This window comes from Danio rerio, chromosome 21 (assembly GCF_049306965.1).
Source record: "Danio rerio strain Tuebingen ecotype United States chromosome 21, GRCz12tu, whole genome shotgun sequence".
NCBI classification, from domain to species: Eukaryota; Metazoa; Chordata; class Actinopteri; order Cypriniformes; family Danionidae; genus Danio; species Danio rerio.
In genome coordinates this window covers 43,218,941-43,239,144 of record NC_133196.1, presented here as the reverse complement: position 1 = coordinate 43,239,144, position 20,204 = coordinate 43,218,941, and the positions used below count along the sequence as shown (strand labels likewise).

The 20,204-nt window shown below is 36.5% G+C and overlaps 1 protein-coding gene across 6 annotated transcripts in view; it reads right to left on the bottom strand.

The window, feature by feature from the left end:
• Nucleotides 1-4,851: 4,851 nt before the first annotated feature.
• The window catches only part of slc47a1 (solute carrier family 47 member 1), a 35,056-nt gene continuing 19,703 nt past the window's right edge, over nucleotides 4,852-20,204 (bottom strand). For 2 of the 6 annotated variants that reach the window (XR_012396536.1, XR_012396537.1), the window contains 11 exons: nucleotides 20,032-20,129; nucleotides 19,799-19,896; nucleotides 15,794-15,907; nucleotides 15,432-15,499; nucleotides 13,643-13,751; nucleotides 11,938-12,013; nucleotides 10,033-10,129; nucleotides 9,439-9,571; nucleotides 8,707-8,801; nucleotides 5,713-5,877; nucleotides 4,852-5,625 (listed from right to left, as the gene is read on the bottom strand). Coding sequence is in view for 4 of the 6 variants with exons in the window: in XM_068215861.2 (XP_068071962.1) it covers nucleotides 5,326-5,625; nucleotides 5,713-5,877; nucleotides 8,707-8,801; nucleotides 9,439-9,571; nucleotides 10,033-10,102; nucleotides 11,938-12,013; nucleotides 13,643-13,751; nucleotides 15,432-15,499; nucleotides 15,794-15,907; nucleotides 19,799-19,896; nucleotides 20,032-20,129 (1,326 nt within the window). In the remaining 2 variants the exon portion in view is untranslated. 6 annotated transcript variants of the gene reach the window in all.

The following is a 20,204-nucleotide window of genomic DNA, read 5'->3' as shown; positions in this document are numbered from 1 at the left end:
CGCAAGCAGAAAATCCTGTTGATTGAGCAGAATATGGAGTTCTGTGTGCAGAGACTGTCCAGCAGCTGCAGCAGGCTTCACTGTGTCCACAATGTACAATGCATTTTTAACACATCCAAACACTTCTAAAAGACGGTCTTGGATGGCGAAACGGATATAAAACACAACACGGAGAAGTATTTGATAAAAAAAATTTAAATAATATTAATTGTAAATAATAAAAAAATGCGTTATAGCTTAAATAAACATTATAACGCAAAAACAACATTATGCACACATATTAATACAGCTGTTTTGTGTCAGTTAAATCAGTTGACTGTTGAAATTAAAATTTTCAACCCGACTTGAGTTATTAAATAAATAACCAAAAAAGTTGAAAATAACCCAACAAAGCACTAAATATTGAACTCAACTAGTTGAGTTAATAATCAATAATCTAATAAAGGTTAAAAATAACTCAACAAAGCACCAATTATGTTTAACTTAACCATTGCTCAACCAACACTTTTTAGAGTGTAAAATAGTGTTTTATTAATTTCGTGTCCCTCTCATAATAAATACAACTGTTACTTTTCCTGGTGGTAGTTACTTTAATAATGATGTAATTCAGTTACTTGAATGAATCAGCAAGTCATGGCAGCACATGTTGGCCAAAAGAATTGGTGTGCACGCATGTTTCAGACATTGGTCAGAATCAGGCAGGCAATAACATTGCATCCACACTTGATTTTCATTAAATTTCGTGTCCATCTCATAATAAATACAATTGTTACTTTTCCTGGTGGTAGTTACTTTAATAATCATGTAATTCAGTTACTAAATCAGTTACTATTTGTAAGAAGTAACTAATTAAAACTTATGAGCTCAACATCGTAAATGAAACCCCAAAACAGTAGAATACAATTATACACTGTACATGGAAAAATCTGTTAATTAAGTACCCCTCATTAATAATTGGTTTGTCTTGATTCATGTGTGACTTTCACTTTTGAGTTAGAATCACTATATCACTTTTGAGTGAGTATAGATTGTTCCAATCACTGGATACATCAGAGCATCATTAGGCTGAACATTCAACTTTGAACATTCCCTTTTTCCACCACAGATGAACTGAGACTGTGTGCCTCAGACCAAAGAAAGTGCATCAATTAGTAAATGCGACAACCGTTGCTATAAGTGAAAACTATTTTTTTTCAATGACCCCTTTGTCCAGGCTTGTGGTGCCTTCATTAACAATAGAGTCTACCCTTTCTTCACACTTGTCAAGAGCATGCCAGTGCAATTAAGAATTAAAATTAATTATGTAAGTTTATTTCTATGGTTCACAAGACCCAAAGGGGCATCTGGTAGAAATGTCGAAACCACCAGATACTCTGAATGAGCAATCAAAAGTAGTTTGGCTTTGTGCCCCGAACAGTTTGCTGGCAGACTGCCCTCTTCCTATAGCATGACAGAGTAATGACAGGACAAAAACTCAACCAGGGACCATTTCCTTTCTTAACTGTCTGAGAGGTGATGATGGGTCTCAGGTCCTCCTTTGTCCCACATGCTGTAAAAAACAGTGTTTGAGATACCTCTGCCCAAGAAGGGGCATTTTGTAGAAATTTCCACATCAACAGATGCTCTGAGAGAGGAACTCCTTCGTAATGTGGGGTTGATTGACTTGGAGCCTTGAAACAGTTTGCTGGCAGGGTGCCCTCTCCCGATTGCATTGCTGAGTGAAAATAGGACAAAAACTCAACTAGACATCACTTCCTTTTCTTTACTGTCAGAAAGGTGATGATAGACCTCAGGTCCTCCCTCGTACCAGATGACTGAGAGTGCATTAAAAACTCATGCCCAGTTTTATAAAGGAGATGTGGGCCACCACACTAGCTCTTCCGCACTGGCCCTGACAAGACCATCTCTGGAAACCAAGGAGGGAAGAACTACTTGAATGAATCAGCAAGTCATGGCAGCACATGTTGGCCAAAAGAATTGGTGTGTACCCATATTTCAGACATCGGTCTGCATCAGGCAGGCAATAACATTGCATCCACACTTGATTTTTAAAGTTCTATTCCAAAGGAATCTACTAGAATTAAAGTGTCCCCATGTCATGGTTTGGTTTTAGTAGTGTCCAACAACAGGCTGATATGCACACAAGGTCAAAAAACATTTTCATTGTCTTAAAATATGCATTAATCTTTACCCAATCTTTTAACAACTCGCATTTTATTTGTTTATCAATTAAATTTTCTAAGCTCCTTTGCGTGAGGCTAATCTGCGGTGATTGATCTGATAATGCAGTCTGTTATGATTGTTCTACTGCATGCCGTGCCATCATGGTTTAACAAGAAGTAACCAGCAGCCAGGCCACAGAGTACCGTATACGTGTGAGCCCAGTGAAGGAATGTACTGATATAGTGATGGAGTTCAACAGTAAATTGCTTTATTCCTCATTGTAACTCCAAGTAATAACAACTACACACATTCAGTATTACTTAATACAGCAGAAGCATTCTAAATATTTTATGCAAGCTCATTGGAGGTGTGTGCTGGTTGTCGTGGCTCAATCTATAAATGAAAAGTAAAGTGAATGGGTTCATAGCGCAGTGATTTTTGTGTCAGGTGTAAAAGCACAGCTAATGGTGGCCGAGTAACAACTGACACCATGGGAGCACAAGCACTGAAAGGTGCATTGTAATTGGTAGAAAATTCCAGGCCGTTTTTATTTATTAATTAATTAATTCATTCATTCATTCATTCATTCATTCACATATTCATTCATTTTCTTTTCGCCTTAGTCCCTTTATTAATCTGGGGTCCCCACAGCAAAATGAACCACCAACTTATCCAGCATATCTTTTATGCAGCAGGTGCCCTTCCAATTTAGGAGAATTATAGAGGAACTTTTATTATGTAATCACTATATAATCTGCCACTATTAAATATAGATTGTTATTAAAATACTCTGGTAAAACTTATAGAAATACATATATTCAAGTGATGCAGAAGAGACATACAGACATGCAGGGCCTTATAATTGAGGGCCTTATAATTGAAGCACAGCAGGTCATGTGCATGCAGCAAGAGCGTATGCAATACATTTAGAAAATGTATATATTGACCAAGATAAAAACAACCCTCGCCAAAATAGCATACATAAGGAGAATTATTTAGAAAGTATGGAAACAACATGATCATGTGCAAACACAATATTGTAAGCACATGCTATATGACCTTTAAGATATGTAAATACAGAAAAACATACTGCCATTAATTAAAAAGCTAGGATCCTATTGGAGCCGGGAATGGGGTGATGTTACATAATTTCTCATGATGCCTATGGATAAGAAACTGTATATAAACTGTGGGTTTTTGGACATTGGGAGGGAGAGAGATCGATCGACCAACTACTGCAACAATAAACTACTTCAATGTATGAGTCCATCTATTAGACCAAGGACGAAACTAACAGCATGGTCGAAGGTTTAATGCATGTAAGCCTTTTTTAGTGCTTCTGAAAAGAATTTTATTATTTATTAGAATTTATTTAAATTCGTTTTTTATCTCCGAATTCAATCTGACTCCAATTTAAATGATCCTAAAATTTAGATTGTATTTCTAATTGTATGAACGGATCACATTTATCATTTGTGATTTAATTTAGAGTTTTGATATTTTCTGGGGTCCGATATTCTAAATTGTACATTTATTAGGGATCAACGTCGCTCAGAGTTCCACGCCCCTGGTTTACGTCTCTTCTCACGGACAATATGTCGACACTCTGAAAATAGTCAGAGGATGCAGGATTAACTAATATTTAAATAGGCTTGTTGCATAACGCTCACCTAGTCCTAAAAAAATAGATCCTTTAGCCAAGCCTCTGGCAAGGATCTTATCAAAGTCAAAAACCAAATCAATATATATAAGTGAAATAATGCAGTGAAATTAAGACCACTTTACAATCACGCTGAGACATTTAAAATGATACCAAACATGAATATAGTGCTGCAAGATACACCATATTAAAACCTTGAACATTTTATATGAAATGTGCTCTGATCAGAAGGTAACATAAGGGTCAAGAACGGGGGCCTGAGGTGAAAGGGGAAGGGTGACTGTCTCGCATTATCCCCTGCAGTGGTGTAGCTCTGTTTTTCCAGCCTGTGTTTGCATTGTCAACAGTGATTTGAATAGAACAGTTGAACAGCTGGTTTCCCAATCACTTCTCAGATCAAACTCTTATGGTCTTGCCTCATGAAAATCCATAAGATTTATTAAGGTCTGATATTCTGGAATCTTACATCAACTTGAGAACTTCGAAGACCTCAGCCTCTTTTTTGAAACCTAGAAGATGTTTGTCGGGATCCAGCGCAACTCTTCACAACACCAGCTGCAACCCATCACTGGGAAACGCCCATACACTCTCATTCATACACATACACTACGGGCAATTTTAGCCTACCGAATTCACCTACACCGCATGTCTTTGGACTTGTGGGGGAAACTGGAGCATCTGGAGGAAACTCACGCGAACGCTGGGAGAACGTGCAAAATCCACACAGAAATGCCAACTGACCCAGACGAAGCTCGAACCAGTGACCTTCTTGCAGGGAGGCGACAGCACTACCTACTGCATTATCACTACATCCAGGCAGTTTTAAAAATGTCTAAAACTGTTTAAAGCTAGCTAGAGCTGTGCAGAATGAACACAAGACACAATCTGGCCCAAATAAATTGTGTACTGACAAAGTCCCCATCAAAATCTGACAAAGCCCCAGGTGCATGAGTAGTCTTTAGTGCTGATTGAATAAAAGTATACGTAGTGTGGTGCTTTAAATACGCACTTGAAAAGACTAAAAAGGATTAAAGGATAAAAAAAAGTTTTAATAGTTCATCATTGAATGCTTTACTTGATATGATAAATACATACACAAGAAAAACTAAACCTCATAAACTGCATAATAAAGCCATATTTAAAGTACCTAAACTGTAAAATCCTAAGAAATGGAATAACATACACTGCACAGTTATGACAACTTATTTCTGTAGTCTTACTCTGCTGTATAATGGCATACAAGCTGAGTTGGAGTGCGTCACAAAAAGTTCACAGTACTATAAACTGTACATTCAGAGAAAAGCTGTTCAGCTGATCTAGAACGGACACTACTAGTAGCTGGTATACTGAAGAGCCAGCAGATATTTCATCTCTCTCCTAAATAACACTGACAAACACCATTCATGTGGCATCAGTTTTCTTCTGTCCTCCTTATGGGAGATGGCTGTATTAAAAATAAGCCAGAGTCCACCAGTTGCAGATAAGAAAAATGAAATTAAAAATTAGCTCATTGTAATATTGAGAATGCTGAACGGAGTGGAAAAATTCCCTGAATCATTTGTAAAGTTGCTTTGACGTTGAACAGAGTGCTCTGGAAGAGGACAAACTACATGCACAGTGATTCCAGCAATCAGGATCAGTAAGGTGATCAACAGCGTAAGTCCTCGTCTCAGCACAAGCTGTTTTATGGAGAGCAAGACTTTAGGCTGGCCTTCTCCACATTCACTTGCTAGTTTATCTTGGTCCTGGGTGCTCACTTGTATATAGCTGGACACTTCAGAGCTACTACTTGTTAGCTGCGCCTGAAGAAACAAATGAATGTATATATTTAAGACATTGCAGTAAGGTTTTGAAACTATAACAAACATTTTTTTTACTGCAGGACTTACTTTGTTTCCCGTTATGTCATCCCACGGTTCAGGGATACTTGAAGTTCCATCAGTCTGCTCTGCATTGTCCTGGTCTTCAGAAACCAGGGTTTCAACAACTGGGCCTATCAACGGTGCCTTTGGCAAGCACACAACCTTTGCATGTTTGCCCGCACGTTTCTGGGCCTAAAGAGGATGTTAGCCAGCATTATTAAACAGCCTTCAACAATGGACTTCTGTTGTTCATAGTTTGGTAAAATTCAACATTGATGAAACATCCACGTACAAACATATGTTATGCTACAATGAGGAAAAAACTAAAATTATTATAGGGATATTGACATGAAAGGTCATTTTATATTTGTATTCACGTAACAATCATATAAACATAGTCTGTATTGTGGTTGTTAATCTAGTAATAGATATTATGGCCCATTTCCATTGAGTGGTACGGTATGGTATTGTACGGTATGATTCGGCATGCTCTTATAGCCGTTTCCACTGTCAAAAGGTACCACAAAGCAAACTGTACCATATCACTTTTTGGGGGAAAACTTTTGAAAGGGTACCTAGCACAACAAAAGGGTACCCAAAAGGCAGAGCCAGACGTGCAGGTAAATGCTATTGGTTTACAGAGATATATCACTAGCACAAGCCAGGAGAATGAAAACCAGTGAAGCACCATTTGTAAATACACAGCCAAGACATTACACCATAATAATATATACATACAATAACAAGCTATGGTCAAACAAACCTTGTCGTCATCTTGATGAACAGCTACGAAGCCAAGAACAAAAACAGAATCTACCCTGAGCCCTGTAGTTGTTTTTGTAGTTGTAGTTGTGCCCCTCATGTTTGTATTGAGGTGGGAACCGGCACACGTGCAACAACTTTAACCATAAGGTAAACACAAAACAAAACTTTTCATCTGGAGCTCCTTCAAAGGACTCGACACTTGTAAACAGTCGCTCCAACGGCCGTGCGCTACGCGTCGTTGTGACATGCAGTTACATTATTTCAGTGGTGCGCGTCAGCGATGTCGACGGCCACGGCGAGGGCTATGCGTCCACGTGTAGGCTGTGCTGTAGCATACCACACTTGATGCAGAAATATAAATCAGCCTTTAGGCGTGAGCGGCTTCACAGAGAGCTCGCCACGCATCTACATAAGAAATAACGAACTTCATGATCTGATGATAATAACATGCAAATGATTATTGAAGCGCTTCTGACATGCGATCCTTTCAGAAACTGACAAATGCGAGAGTGACACGTGGAAAAACAGAAGAGAAGCCAGAAAAAACAAAGGATCAAATGAGTCTTTTAGCAACCTAAAACATGAACAAACTGGCATACAAACGAGAGGTTTGCACTGACTGTGGGCTACGTGTTGCATGTCGTTTTTGAACCCAAATAAGGACTAAATGTATGCTGTGTGTAGTTTTTCTGTAATTGTTAACATATCGGATCCCAGAGATGGGTTGCGGCTGGAAGGGCATCCGCTGCATAAAAATGTGCTGGATAAGTTGACGGTTCATTCCGCGATCCCGGATTAATAAAGGGACTAAGCCGACAAGAAAATGAATGAATGAATGAATGTTTACATATCAGAGACCGTAATGTGTTCATATATGTTGCATTTGTTTATTTATTTATTTTATATAATCGCAAACCATACTGTAGACTATTTTCGCATCATTGATCTGCATGTATATGCAAATCATGTTCATAGAAAGATTAGTAATGAACATTTGTATGTGTATAAAGCATCTGTTTTGTGCGAAGTGCTTCTCATATATGTAAACAACCTGTACAGTTTTACTTTGACATTTCCTCAAGAGAGAATAATGTTGATTAAAACATTTTGTTGTACACCATGCCCAATAGAAGAGTACCATTGGTACCCTATTGGCAGTTGAAACGTAAGCCTGGTAAATATGCCTCATACCTTACCACTTAGTGCAGGGGTGTCAAACTCAATTCCTGGAGGGCCGAAGCCCACCACAGTTTAGTTCCAACCCTGCTCCAACACGCTTACCTGTAGGTTTTAAACAAGCCTGAAGGACTCAATTAGTTTGATCAGGTGTGTTTAATTAGGGTTGGAACTAAACTGTGCAGAGCTGCGGCCCTTTTGGAACTGAGTTTGACACCTGTGACTTAGTGGAAACAGGCCATAAAACAGTTGCAGGAAAGATATTACTCTTACCCGCATGTCATTCTGATCCCCTGAGACATTTGTTTATCTTTAGAACACAATTTTAAAAAATGTAGAGAGCTCTCTGATCCTACATAGACAGAAACAGGCATGAGATGTTTGCAGTTCAGAAAATATCTAAAACATTCCATGTGACCAGTGGTTCAACGGTAATTAAACAAGGTTCCAAGAACACTTGTGTGTGTATGATTACAGTAATGGGTGAGATTAAGTCACATGGAGTGTTTTTTGGTTCCTTTTCTGAACTTCGAACATCTTGTGACTTTCTGTCTGTGGATGGCGAGAGTGCTCTAATGTCTTCTAAAATATCTTAATTTGCATTTCAAAAATGAGAAAAGGTCCACACGGAACCTGCGCGCACAGGAATCCGCAGATTTTTAGCCCATCATTGAGTCTATTTATTTATTTGTGTAAATCTGTGCACATTTATATTCAGTTTTTAAATTATTTTCAGTAATATTATTGACTAATATGAAATTGTTCATTTGATATATTTACAATACAGTTTATAAAGTAATATTTTCTGTCTTTTACTAGATGTATTATATGAGAGACTTGCTTTGCTTTATTCATTTTGCATAAATCTGCAGATTTTTTTACAAAATTCTCAGCAGAAATAGCTAAAAATGTCAGCAGAATCCGTCTGGGCCTAGTCATAACTAATAGACATGATTTGTAACTAATAACAGAATTTTAATTTTGGGGTGAGCTAATCCTTTCATAACTCTAGAAATGTGTCATCATTGTCAGTGAAAAGAGTCCATTCATGCTTTTATTTGTCTGGGCTTTGATTTGTACCTGCTCTGTAACTTTCTTCCAGTCGAGTTTGAAGATGAGAGTGGTGAAGAAACAGGTCTGAATAATAACACAAATCAAAAGGCCAAGCCACAGACCTGAATGAATAGAAAAAGGAAAATGACATGTTTCAGGTGTAAAATAGATGACAAGAAACCACTGCTGTTTTTAACAAGGCCGGATTAGAGGAGTTTAGTTGCTAAGTAGGGTCCCACTTTATATTAAGTGTCCCTAACTACTATGTACTTACATCAAAAAAATAAATACAATGTACTTACTGTGTTTATAATGTATTTGAGAACACTTGTGGTGCTTTTGAGTTGGAATAGAGGTTGGGTTATGGACAGGTTTGGTGTCATAGGTAGGTTTAAGGGTAGGTTAAGGTGTAAGGGATGGTCAACAGTGTATATCAAGCATAAGTACACAGTAAATACATGTATTTACACAATAAGTACATTGTAACAAACTATTAATTCCTATGTAAGTACATATTAGTTAAGGCCACTTAATATAAAGTGGGACCCTTAAAAATTAAATGTGCTTAATGACAATTAGTTTGTAGAAAAATTAACTAACTATTTTAACATAACCATTGCCTATTTTAAACATACTAATCTTTGTGGGTCTCTTATTTTGAAATTATAAGAGACAGGAGTGTTTGCAGCTCATTACAACACAAAGAAACATTAAATGTATGATGAATCAGAAGAATGGAGATGAAGAAGAGTAAACTACCAAGTATCCTGAGCTCTGCCAGAAACATGAGTGATATTCCCACTGGTAAACCAATACAGTAGTAGCAGATCAAGTTAGACACTGCTGCAATCTTCTGCTTCCCGGCACCAAGGAGAATCCCCGAACACACACACTAAAACACAACACAAGCCGTCTGTTGTAGAGACTTCATCGTAATCAGACAGTTACATCATTTCACAGAACCATAAATCATGACATCACAAGAAATCCTTTTTGCTGACATCACACATATAGTAATGATGAAAGGCTATCAGTAGGCAGTATAACATAAGCCAGGGGTGCTCAATCCTGTTCCTGGAGATCTACCCTCCTGCAGATTTCAGTTGCTACCCATATCAAACACACCTGAACCAATTAATTAGGACCTGAACACCATGTGATAATTACAGGCAGGTGTGTTTGATATGGGTAGCAACTGAAATCTGCAGGAAGGTAGATCTCCAGGAACAGGATTGAGCACCCCTGAAGCTATCTATATAGTGCCACAGTTCCAGTCCAGTCATAAAGACTATCTATATTAAAGGCTGTATTGCCTTTTATGAACTAATAATTGTTAAAAGCATTCAGACTTACCACAAGAGCATCAAAAAACTGCAGGAAAACGTACAGCGTGAGATTTTGCGAGACAATTGCCACTATGCTCCTGTTAGATTAAATCAAGAAGTGAGAACTGCAAAACAATAAAAGAAGATCTTCACTCTCGTCACTTTAATTCAACACATGCTCATTGTGGATACGTGCCTAGGTTTATATTTCTGGGAAACAAACAAATATGTGCCTGGGGCTACATCTGGCTGCCTTTGGTGTGTCAAATGATTGCTATGCGGCGATATGATGCTGCCAACAGCTATGGACGGCGTTTCCTGTGTTAACAGTATGCCCAGTAGCCTGCCACATATGCCAATAAATAGTAAATAAACTCTAAATAAATATTAAATAACAGGCTGAAAATGTGGTGAAATCACACAGCCACTGTAGATTGCTTTTAAAAACAATATCGGTTGGGTTTAGGGAAGGGAATGGTTGGGTCAGTCGTTCAGTCGACAGCAAGTTGTTTGGATGAAATGTGAATCGCAGTTTCTGGTGGATTTAGACGAGATGAGAATGCAAAACGTCAGGTATGAGAGAAATTTGATGTCATCAAAAATGTACACAGTGGCCTCTGGTGGATTTGCAAAAACAAACTAAAACTTCAAGCAGCTGTTATTCTGGGTACACTGTAAAAAAAAAGGTTCCTATATAGAACCTATGGGTTCTATACTTGGCCAGTAGAACCTTTTACCCAAAAAATGGTTCCATTTAGAACCCTTTGAGTGCAAATAACATTTTTGATTAAAATGGTTCTATAGTTTTTGATTCATAACATAATTATCTAGTAAAGATCTTAAAATAATTAGAAGCTATAACACAGATATACAAATCTTTTTGAGTCAAAACCTATTAAATTGAGTGCTGTGGTCAAAAACGTTATCAGTGTACATTCATTTTTCATTCAGGTTTCCATATTAGCATATAACTTATATTTTATATATACTTAATATTTAACATTTTTAACAAATAATTTTGTGAAATAAATAAAATAACCAGTTTATTTATTTAGACTGTGCAGTACCATGTTTTTATGATTTAATAATTTATTTAAAACTAATTATCATCTTCGTGGACAGGTGGTGAGGAGCCTCGAGAGTGACGGTTAATTTTTCGAAAGGAGAAGTCCACCACAGCTTCATCATTCACACAATATATATATATATATATATATATATATATATATATATATATATATATATATATATATATATATATATATATATATATATATATATATATATATATATATACTTAAAGGTTTAATATTTCAAATACATTTAGCCTGCATTTTTGTGTCCTTTATAAATAGCACCTGATCTTTCATCTATGGATTATTAAAATATCTTTGGCTTTAAAAGGTTTTAATAATGTCCAGGGATGGACTGGCCATAGGGAGAACCCAGACCTTTCCTGGTGGCCTGATGGTCAATCTAGCCTGCCAGCGTGATTCTGGCCTGCCGCGCGTACACAGACTCGGTGCGGGCACGAGTGCTGCACTGCTACCTAAATAAAGAACCCTTAAATGGTTCTAAATAGAACCATCTAACTTGAATTCGAAGAACCATTTTAAGGGTTCTATTTAATGAACCCTTAAAATGGTTCTATTTAGAACCTTTTTGGGGATCCATATATGAAGCGCTTGATAGAACCATTTTTGGTTCTATATAAAACCGTTTCTTTTAAGAGTGTATGTATTTCACGAGCCACAGAAATGTAGCCCCGGGTACACATCCACAATGAGCCTGAGTTGCTTTAGATAGCAGCCTTTATATTTGTTCTCATTCATTTATCTAAGGCTTAAAATGAGATAATTATATCACATCATATTACATAATGAATAAATCTGTAAAGTGTAGTAAGCTAGTATTAGTATAGAAGAGTACATACTCATCAGAGGTGAAGATGTAGCCTAATTTGGACTTTGTCAAAGCGATCCCGATTCCCTGTGCAAAAGCCAAAATCCCTGCAATATAGTAAAGACTGAAGTTATATTTTCTCCTGGATACTTGATATTGAGGGAATAGTTCATTCAAAAATAAAAACTGATATCATTTAATCACTGTCATGTCATTCCAGACTCACAAGCAATTTAATCATCTTGCACAAAACAAATAAACATATCAAATTTAATGTATTTCTTCTAGATTTAAATCAGAATGTCTTTTCCAGTCTGACTATTAACCCAAAATTCTCCAAAACAAAATAAATGCTTTTGATGTACACTCACAGGCCACTTTATTAGGTACACCTTACTAGTACCGGGTTGGGCCTCCTTTTGCCTTCAGAACTGCCTTAATCCTTCGTGGCATAGATTCAACATGGTACTGGTAATGTTCCTCAGAGATTTTGTTCCATATTGACATGATAGCATCACAAAGTTGCGGCAAGTTTGTCTGCTGCAAAACCATGATGTGAATCTCCCGTTCCACCACATCCCAAAGGTGCTCTATTGGATTGAGATGATTCACGCTTTATGGCATGGCATGTTATGCTGCCTGAAGTAGCCATCAGAAGATGGATACACTGTGGTCATACTCATACTCATAGCAACAATACTCAGGTGTAGGCACAATACTCAATTGGTACAAATGGGCCCAAAGTTTGCCAAGAAAATACCACCACACCATTACACCACCATCAGCAGCCTGAACCATTGATACAAAGCAGGATGGATCCATGCTTTCATGTTTTTGACACCAAATTCTGACCCTACCATCCGAATGTCCCAGTAGAAATCGAGACTCATAAGACCAAGCAACGTTTTTCCAATCTTTTATTGTCCTTTTTTGGTGAGCCTTTGCGAACTGTAGCCTGTTTTCTGTTCCTAGCTAACAGGAGTGGCACCCGGTGTAGTCTTCTGCTGCTGTACCAACTCTAGGTTGGACGTGTTGTGTGTTTAGAGATGAGTTACTGTTGCCTTTCTATCAGCTCAAACCAGTCTGGCCATTCTCCTCTGACCTCTGGCATCAACAAGGCACTTGCGCCCAAAGAACTGCCGCTTACTAGATACTTTCTCTTTTTCAGACCATTCTCTGTAAACCCAAGGCATAGTTGTGCATGAAAATCCCAGTAGATCAACAGTTTCTGAAATAATTATACATGCCCATCTGGCACCAACAACCATGCCACGTTCAAAGTCACTTAAATCACCTTTCTTTCCAATTCTCATGCTCGGTTTGAACTGCAGCAGATCGTCTTGACCATGTCTACATGCCTAAAGAGTTGCTGCCATGTGATTGACTTATTAGAATTTTGCATTAACAAGCTGTTGGACAGGTGTACCCAATAAAATGGCCGGTGAGTGTATAACTTTATACGATTTGATTTGGCTTTTATTCACACAAATCTTTGATCATGATTGACCTCATTGGTTCTTTCATGCCAAGCAAGCATGATTGAGCCTCTATGACCAAGTTTGAATGCTGTTAACATTGTTTGCTGGTTTAGATTAAACTGCTTGTTTCATTTGTATATTTTTTATTAACTTTCATTTGTCTTTTTTCATGAAATTTTCTATGTGTTTGGACACAACATGAGGGTGACTGACTTCATTTATCGGTGAACTTTTTAATTGTGTACGCTTTCTGCTGACCTGAGATCATGAGAGTCACTTTACTGGTGATCAGAGCCCTGACAGTGTCTCCAGCTCCCAGTGCATTTCCCACTCGCACACAAGCGGCCGCATGCACACCTAATGGAAACTAAACATGAAAGACCCTAACAATTTAGCATTAATTCAGTTGAACAAATAGCATAAAAATGCAAGAGCTGCTTTTAAAGGGTTCACCCCAAATTCATCCCTACGCCCTAATCCCTTAGAAAAGTTTACTCTCTGAAAAGAAAGCTACAAAGGGATTTGGGCATAGGGATGAACTCTTCAGAATGGCATGTGCTGTTTGTCACCAAACTTCCCTTTGTAAAGGATAATGAGGGCCCAAAGTGTCAATCAGATTCTTTTAAATAATTTTAAGGGCCCTTTGAAGAGGCCATTTTTGGCACTTCATTTGGCACAACACTTTAGTATGGCTGCCATGATTGTTTTCACTCTAAAGTGCCCTTTGGAGGAGGATATTTCATGATCGGAGTGTATTGAAAAAGATTTTTATTAAACAAAGCATAAACATACAGTTGGAAAACAACTGTTTGACCACCCCTTTAAAGGCTCTATTTTGACGGTCCATACGCAGAGCGCAAAACGCAGGGCACAAACGCTTTCAGGGTATGTCAGAATGCATTTTTGCTAATTTAAGGACTGGAAAATCTGCTTTGCGCTGTGGCGCATGGTCTAAAAGGGTTGAGTTTATTTTCTTAATGAGTTATAGGTGTGTTTTGAGAATAAACCAATTAGAATCTCATCTCCCATTCCCTTTAAGAGTCAGCTGCGTCGCGCCAAGAGCGCATTCGCTATTTACAGGACGCAAAGTAAGTCTAAGTGGAAAAAAATGAGCATTTCACAAGCAAACAGTTAACAGTTAACAGTTTTTTAACAGAAAACTGTTAAACAGAACATCTACTGCGTGAGAATGAGAGATAATGGATCTACTTTCACATTCGCTCTTGGATAGGGAAACCTTTACGTACAGACATCAATTAGTCTATAAATAAATAATTTAGTTTGTTAAATGCAAATATTCGTTTCAAAACTATTTCTAAATTCAGTTCTAATTTCCAGCAAACGAATAAATGAACAATAATAACAAAATGTGCTCAAAAACCTGAGTTATATCCTAATACACATGCTGTGCCCCATATGGTCTAAAACCTGACAGGTGGGCAAATCTAAGCTTGTTTTTAATAAAACAAATCTAAATATGGATATAATAAATAATACTGCTAATAATAATAACATTATACAAAAGCAAATTGTTATGAATGAACTGAAAAAGCCTCCCGAGATGAAGAAGACATAAAAGCAGTGATTTTTCATATTTATGTAGGCTAGAAAATAATATGTTTTGTAATATTTTAATCCTTTATATTTATATCCTATATCTATTCTTATTATATCCTATATATATATCCTTAATATTTAAATTTTTTCATATGTAAAGATATTTGCCTATTGCTCTCTTGTGCGTATTAAGCAGTGCGTAAGCGAGGCTCAACTCAGCGCCGGAGTTTAGACCGGGTTTGTTTTGGTCTAATGATAAATCTATTATAGTTTCTCAAAATAGCAACGCGCCAGTAGTACGCCTTCCTTTTTAGACCAGAACGCCTATCGGCGCACAAATAAGCGCTAATGCATTTGCTATTTAAACAGCGTAGCGCAACGCCTCAAAATGACTCTTGCGCCAAGCTGAAACTACCAAAAGACTATTGCGCCGCACCTTGCGCCACATTGCGCCGGGTGTATGATAGGGCCCTATATGGGACCATCTTACCATGTAAGCAATGCTCCCGATCTCTAGCAGCACATGTTGAGCAGCGAGATCCACCTCACCCAGCATTCCTGCCAATCGTCAGAAGAATTAAAATAACAATTAATTCTTAGTATAATAGCTGTGTTATATTATTCTACTTGTGCCAAGCCTAGTTAGGCAATTTAAGAGATGATTTGTAAGCCATAAAACAACCAGTGATCTGGCATCAGTGGAATAAGTAATGATTAACAAAAAAACCTGGCTGTTACAAGATTTAGCATTACTTATGTTGCAATTTTGTTTCCATTACTGCAATATATTTCGTTTTTAAGATCAAAATGCCAATGAATCATTTATTCATTCTCTCACTAAACAAAACACACCTGCCAGGAAACCTCCGATCTCGTAGATCCACCACTCGAAGCAGAGCATGAGAGTGCTGGGAATGGCCAGTTTCATGTAAGAGCCCCACTCTTGCAGTGATGCTGTTGACCAGCCTGTAGGAGGCGACAAGCACAAACACACAAATCACTGCAGTCATCATGTGCACACTTTACTGAAACTCTGTCTATGATGTTGAATTAATGAAGTAAATAAAGCAATTTTGTATCACACTAATTTGCAATGTTGTGTGCAACATTGAAAAGCTAATGTTAATGTAGCTAAAATAGTAGCAATAAATGCCTGATTTTTTTTTCATAAATTCAAAAAACAAATTCAAAGTTAGTTGAAAACAAATTCATTAAAGAGATTGTTGACCCAAAAAATGAAAATTATGTTATCATCCTGTTTGATTCTGTGCTGTTGAACACAAAAGAAGATATTTCTAGAAACCTGTGACCATTGATCTCTGTATTATTTGTTTTTCCTACTATTGAAGTCAATGATTACACATTTCCATCAAAATATTGCCTTTTGTGTGAAAGTCAAAAAAACTCATAAAGGTTTGGAACCACTTATGGGTGAATTTATTCATTCATTCATTCATTTTCTTGTCTGCTTAGTCGCTTTATTAATCCGAGGTCGCCACAGTGGAATGAACCGCCTTGTGGGGGAATAAATAGTGTAAATTCATTCATTTATTCATTGTCTTGTCGGCTTAGTCCCTTTATTAATCCAGGGTCGCCACAGCGGAATGAACCGCCAACTTATCCAGCTAGTTTTTACGCAGCGGATGCACTTCCAGTCGCAACCCATCTCAGGGAAACATCCACACACATACATTCACACACACTCACACACTACGGACAATTTAGCCTACCCAATTCACCTGTACCGCATGTCTTTGGACTGTGGTGGAAACCCGAGCACCCTGAGGAAACCCACGAGAAAGCAGAGAGAACATGCAAACTCCAAGTGTAAATTCTCTTTCATAATAGTGTAAATTTGACAAAAAACTGTAACACTTTATAATAACTACAAACTGTGAATCATCTATTAAGCACTAGCAAATATTTAATTATCTTATCAACCTTAACACTACATTAATATATGTTAGTAAGCAGTTAATAAATACAGATACAAATGCTCTATTTTTGACATAAGCACATTTATATTGTACTAATTACTGTATTTTAATACTTTATTACTTAATAATTGTTCATTACTAAATTCAGTATTGCATTATTTACAAACCATTTGTATTTAAATTAAATTTAAAAAGTTTTCAATTTTTTATATTTAAAAGTATTAAAATGAGTTAGTAAATGATTAATAAACTATTCAAATCAACATTTATATACTTTATTATTCAGGCATATATGGTTACTACACAGTAAAACCCAAAAAGTTAAAGTAACTCAAACCCTTTGAGGAAACCTATTGCAACAAACCATTTAAGTTCAAAAACTAATCCTTATGAGTACTGTGAACTTAATCCATTTGAGTAAACGAAGCGATTTAAGCCCAATAAATGAAGAGAACTCAAATCAGCTGAGCACTGTAAGTAGAGAAAACTGAAAATAGAGAAAACTGATTGCAACAAACCATTCGAGCAAGCTTACTGGATTTAAGTTGAAGTAATGAGGTATTTAATTAACGCATCACTTTCAACAGTCCGTTCAAATGAGTAGAATTCACTTTCTGTAAATTTTGAGTTAACTATACTCAACTTCATGCAGTTTTGTGACCAAATCTAAAGTGAGGACTATTTATGGTTTGGAAATCCCTCATAATGACAAATAAATCTTACAATTAAATGAACAATAAATGTTCAACAATAGAAGTAATCCTACTAAAAAAAATACTGTAAAATTCAAGCATTTCTGAATAACAGGAGAGTCAAAATATAATTAGAAACAAATACAAATTACATAAAAATGGATGAAACAACAATAAAATAGTTTAACAATATATTATGATGTTAACATTTTATTTCATTTTATTTCAGTTAGGATTGCAAAGATTTATTTTTCTTTTGATACAGTTTCATTTGTGTATCTTCAAATGAATAGAAATTAATGAAGTATTCTTTTTTTCTGTTGAGAATATAACTGAATTGTCATTTATAAGAGATTTATAAAGCATAAATAGTCCTCACTTTAGACTAGGTTGTAAAACTGTTGAGTTAATAAAGCACTTATTAACATACAAATTAACTGTTCGTAAATGCCTGAATAAGATATATGAATGTTAATTTGAATAGTTTATTCATCATTTACTTGTGCCTTCTGAATGATCTTAAAATAGCACCAACTGCTCTTAAATAACTAGTTAGTAAATAATGCAATACTTAATTAAGTAATGAACAAATAATCATTAACAAAATATGAAAATGCAGTCACTAAGCACATTATAAACATGCTTATAAATCAAGAATAAAGTATTTGTAGCTGTATTTACAAACTGCTTTCTATCACCTAATAATGTAGGTGATAGAAGGTGATAATGTAGGTGAGTTAATCATTAACAGATAATAAATTAACTATTTGCAAATGCTTAATTATTGATGCATAGTGTGTAGTTATTATAAAGTGTTGCCAAAAAAGTAAAGATCTTAATCTCTTTCCCTTTAAGGAACACATTTTTTAATCCTCTGAGAAAATGCTCATCAGTGTCCAAGTAGAAGGAAGTCAGACTGAAGTGATTAAATTACTGACACTCTTTGGTGTATTGCTGGTTTTTCAGGGAATGGGAGTCGATTTAAAAAAAAAAAATAAAATTGATTGCTTGATTTTGATGCGCTCACAGCTGAAAGTCCTCTAGAAAAGAGGAGATGATTTCACTCTGGTAAAATCAATTCCACGAAGGACCTAACATGTACAGTACTGCCATAACATGACTGTTATGGGTGTAATAAATGATTTGTTCATATTAACAACAGTTTTGTTCAATAAAAATGTTTTTATTCACCATTTTTGGTGATTTATCTGGTTATTAGAAAATGTTTTAAGCTGAACCTGTGGTTTTTGGTGATAGCACTTTGAGAGTGATAACGTATACAGGTGAAACAAAACAGCAGAGGCTACTGAGCAGGCCCGGATTGGCTAATCGGAGGACCGGGAGAATTCCCGGTGGGCCAGTCCGTTTTTTGGCCGCGAGGGCCGGTGTCCCTAGCTCCAGAATCTGTTGCTCCCAGCAGTCACACTTTTTAAAAAATAATTTAATTATTTACTTGACCACAGTCTTCTTATTCACTATTTTACGGCAGCTCTGCTCTTTTTATCTATTTTCTCCTATTCTCTTGAGCAAGCTGTTGTGGTACAGTGGTTAGCACGTTAAGTTATGACGCCAAGAATCCGGGTACGGTCCTCGTCTGAGTAACATTTTTTTCATTTTTATTGTTAAAACATATAATACTTTAAGGGTTGTTGAACATTTGAAGTTCTAAAACAGCTGTTTTTTTTTTTGTTTTTTTTTAAAGACGTGATATTGTAATTAGAAACTGAATTGGAAATGACCTTATTTTAATATAGTCAGTGGTGAACTGAGGTGGGCCGGTCTAAGGCTTGAAACTCCAGGGCTGAAAAAGAGTCCCACTCCGGCCCTGCTACTGATGATACATTGAACTGATAAATTAAACTTTTTGTTTTTGAACAAACTAAAAGCGTGCTTAAATGTTTTATTCCTACTTTTCTTCAGAATTAATAATTAAGTGTAAAAGATCGATAGATTGCACTTGGTTAGCATTTAATTGGTAAGAGTGGTAATACATGCATCATTTCATGATGACACATGCAACAGAACTCATTATTTTTATTTCAGCTAAAGGGCACTTAACTTCAAAACACAACTATACATGCAGGATGTAAAAGCCACTTAATAATTAAAGTAATACAATTTGGCTTCATTTAATCATTGTATAAGTCAATAAATCCTAAAAAAAAACACACACACACAAATATGAGTTTGTGTCTGTGTGTGCGCGCAGCTTTCTACATATTCCTCACCACCCCACGTCTTCAGATGCAGTTTTTTCCAACGTATGTAAGCAAACAGCAGGAGGCAGATGGTGATCTGTGAGATACTGTTGGCTGCAGCAGAGCCCCTGCACACACACACACATGCACACACAATCACACGTTTCACATCTTATCAATTAGACATTACTTGCTTATCCTAAAAATCATCACAGATCTACAGTTTTATGTATGAATGTTTAACCAAAACATACTGTACATACTTTACTCCAAGCTTCATTGCGTGAAGAAGGATGTAGTTTGTTGCTACGTTTAAAATGTTGGCAGCAACTGCTGTGTACATCTGGGGCAAGATGATACCCTGAAATTGCAATACAATACCAAAAGATCAGAAACTTAAGCATATCCATATCAGAACATTGAAAATGTATCTCAT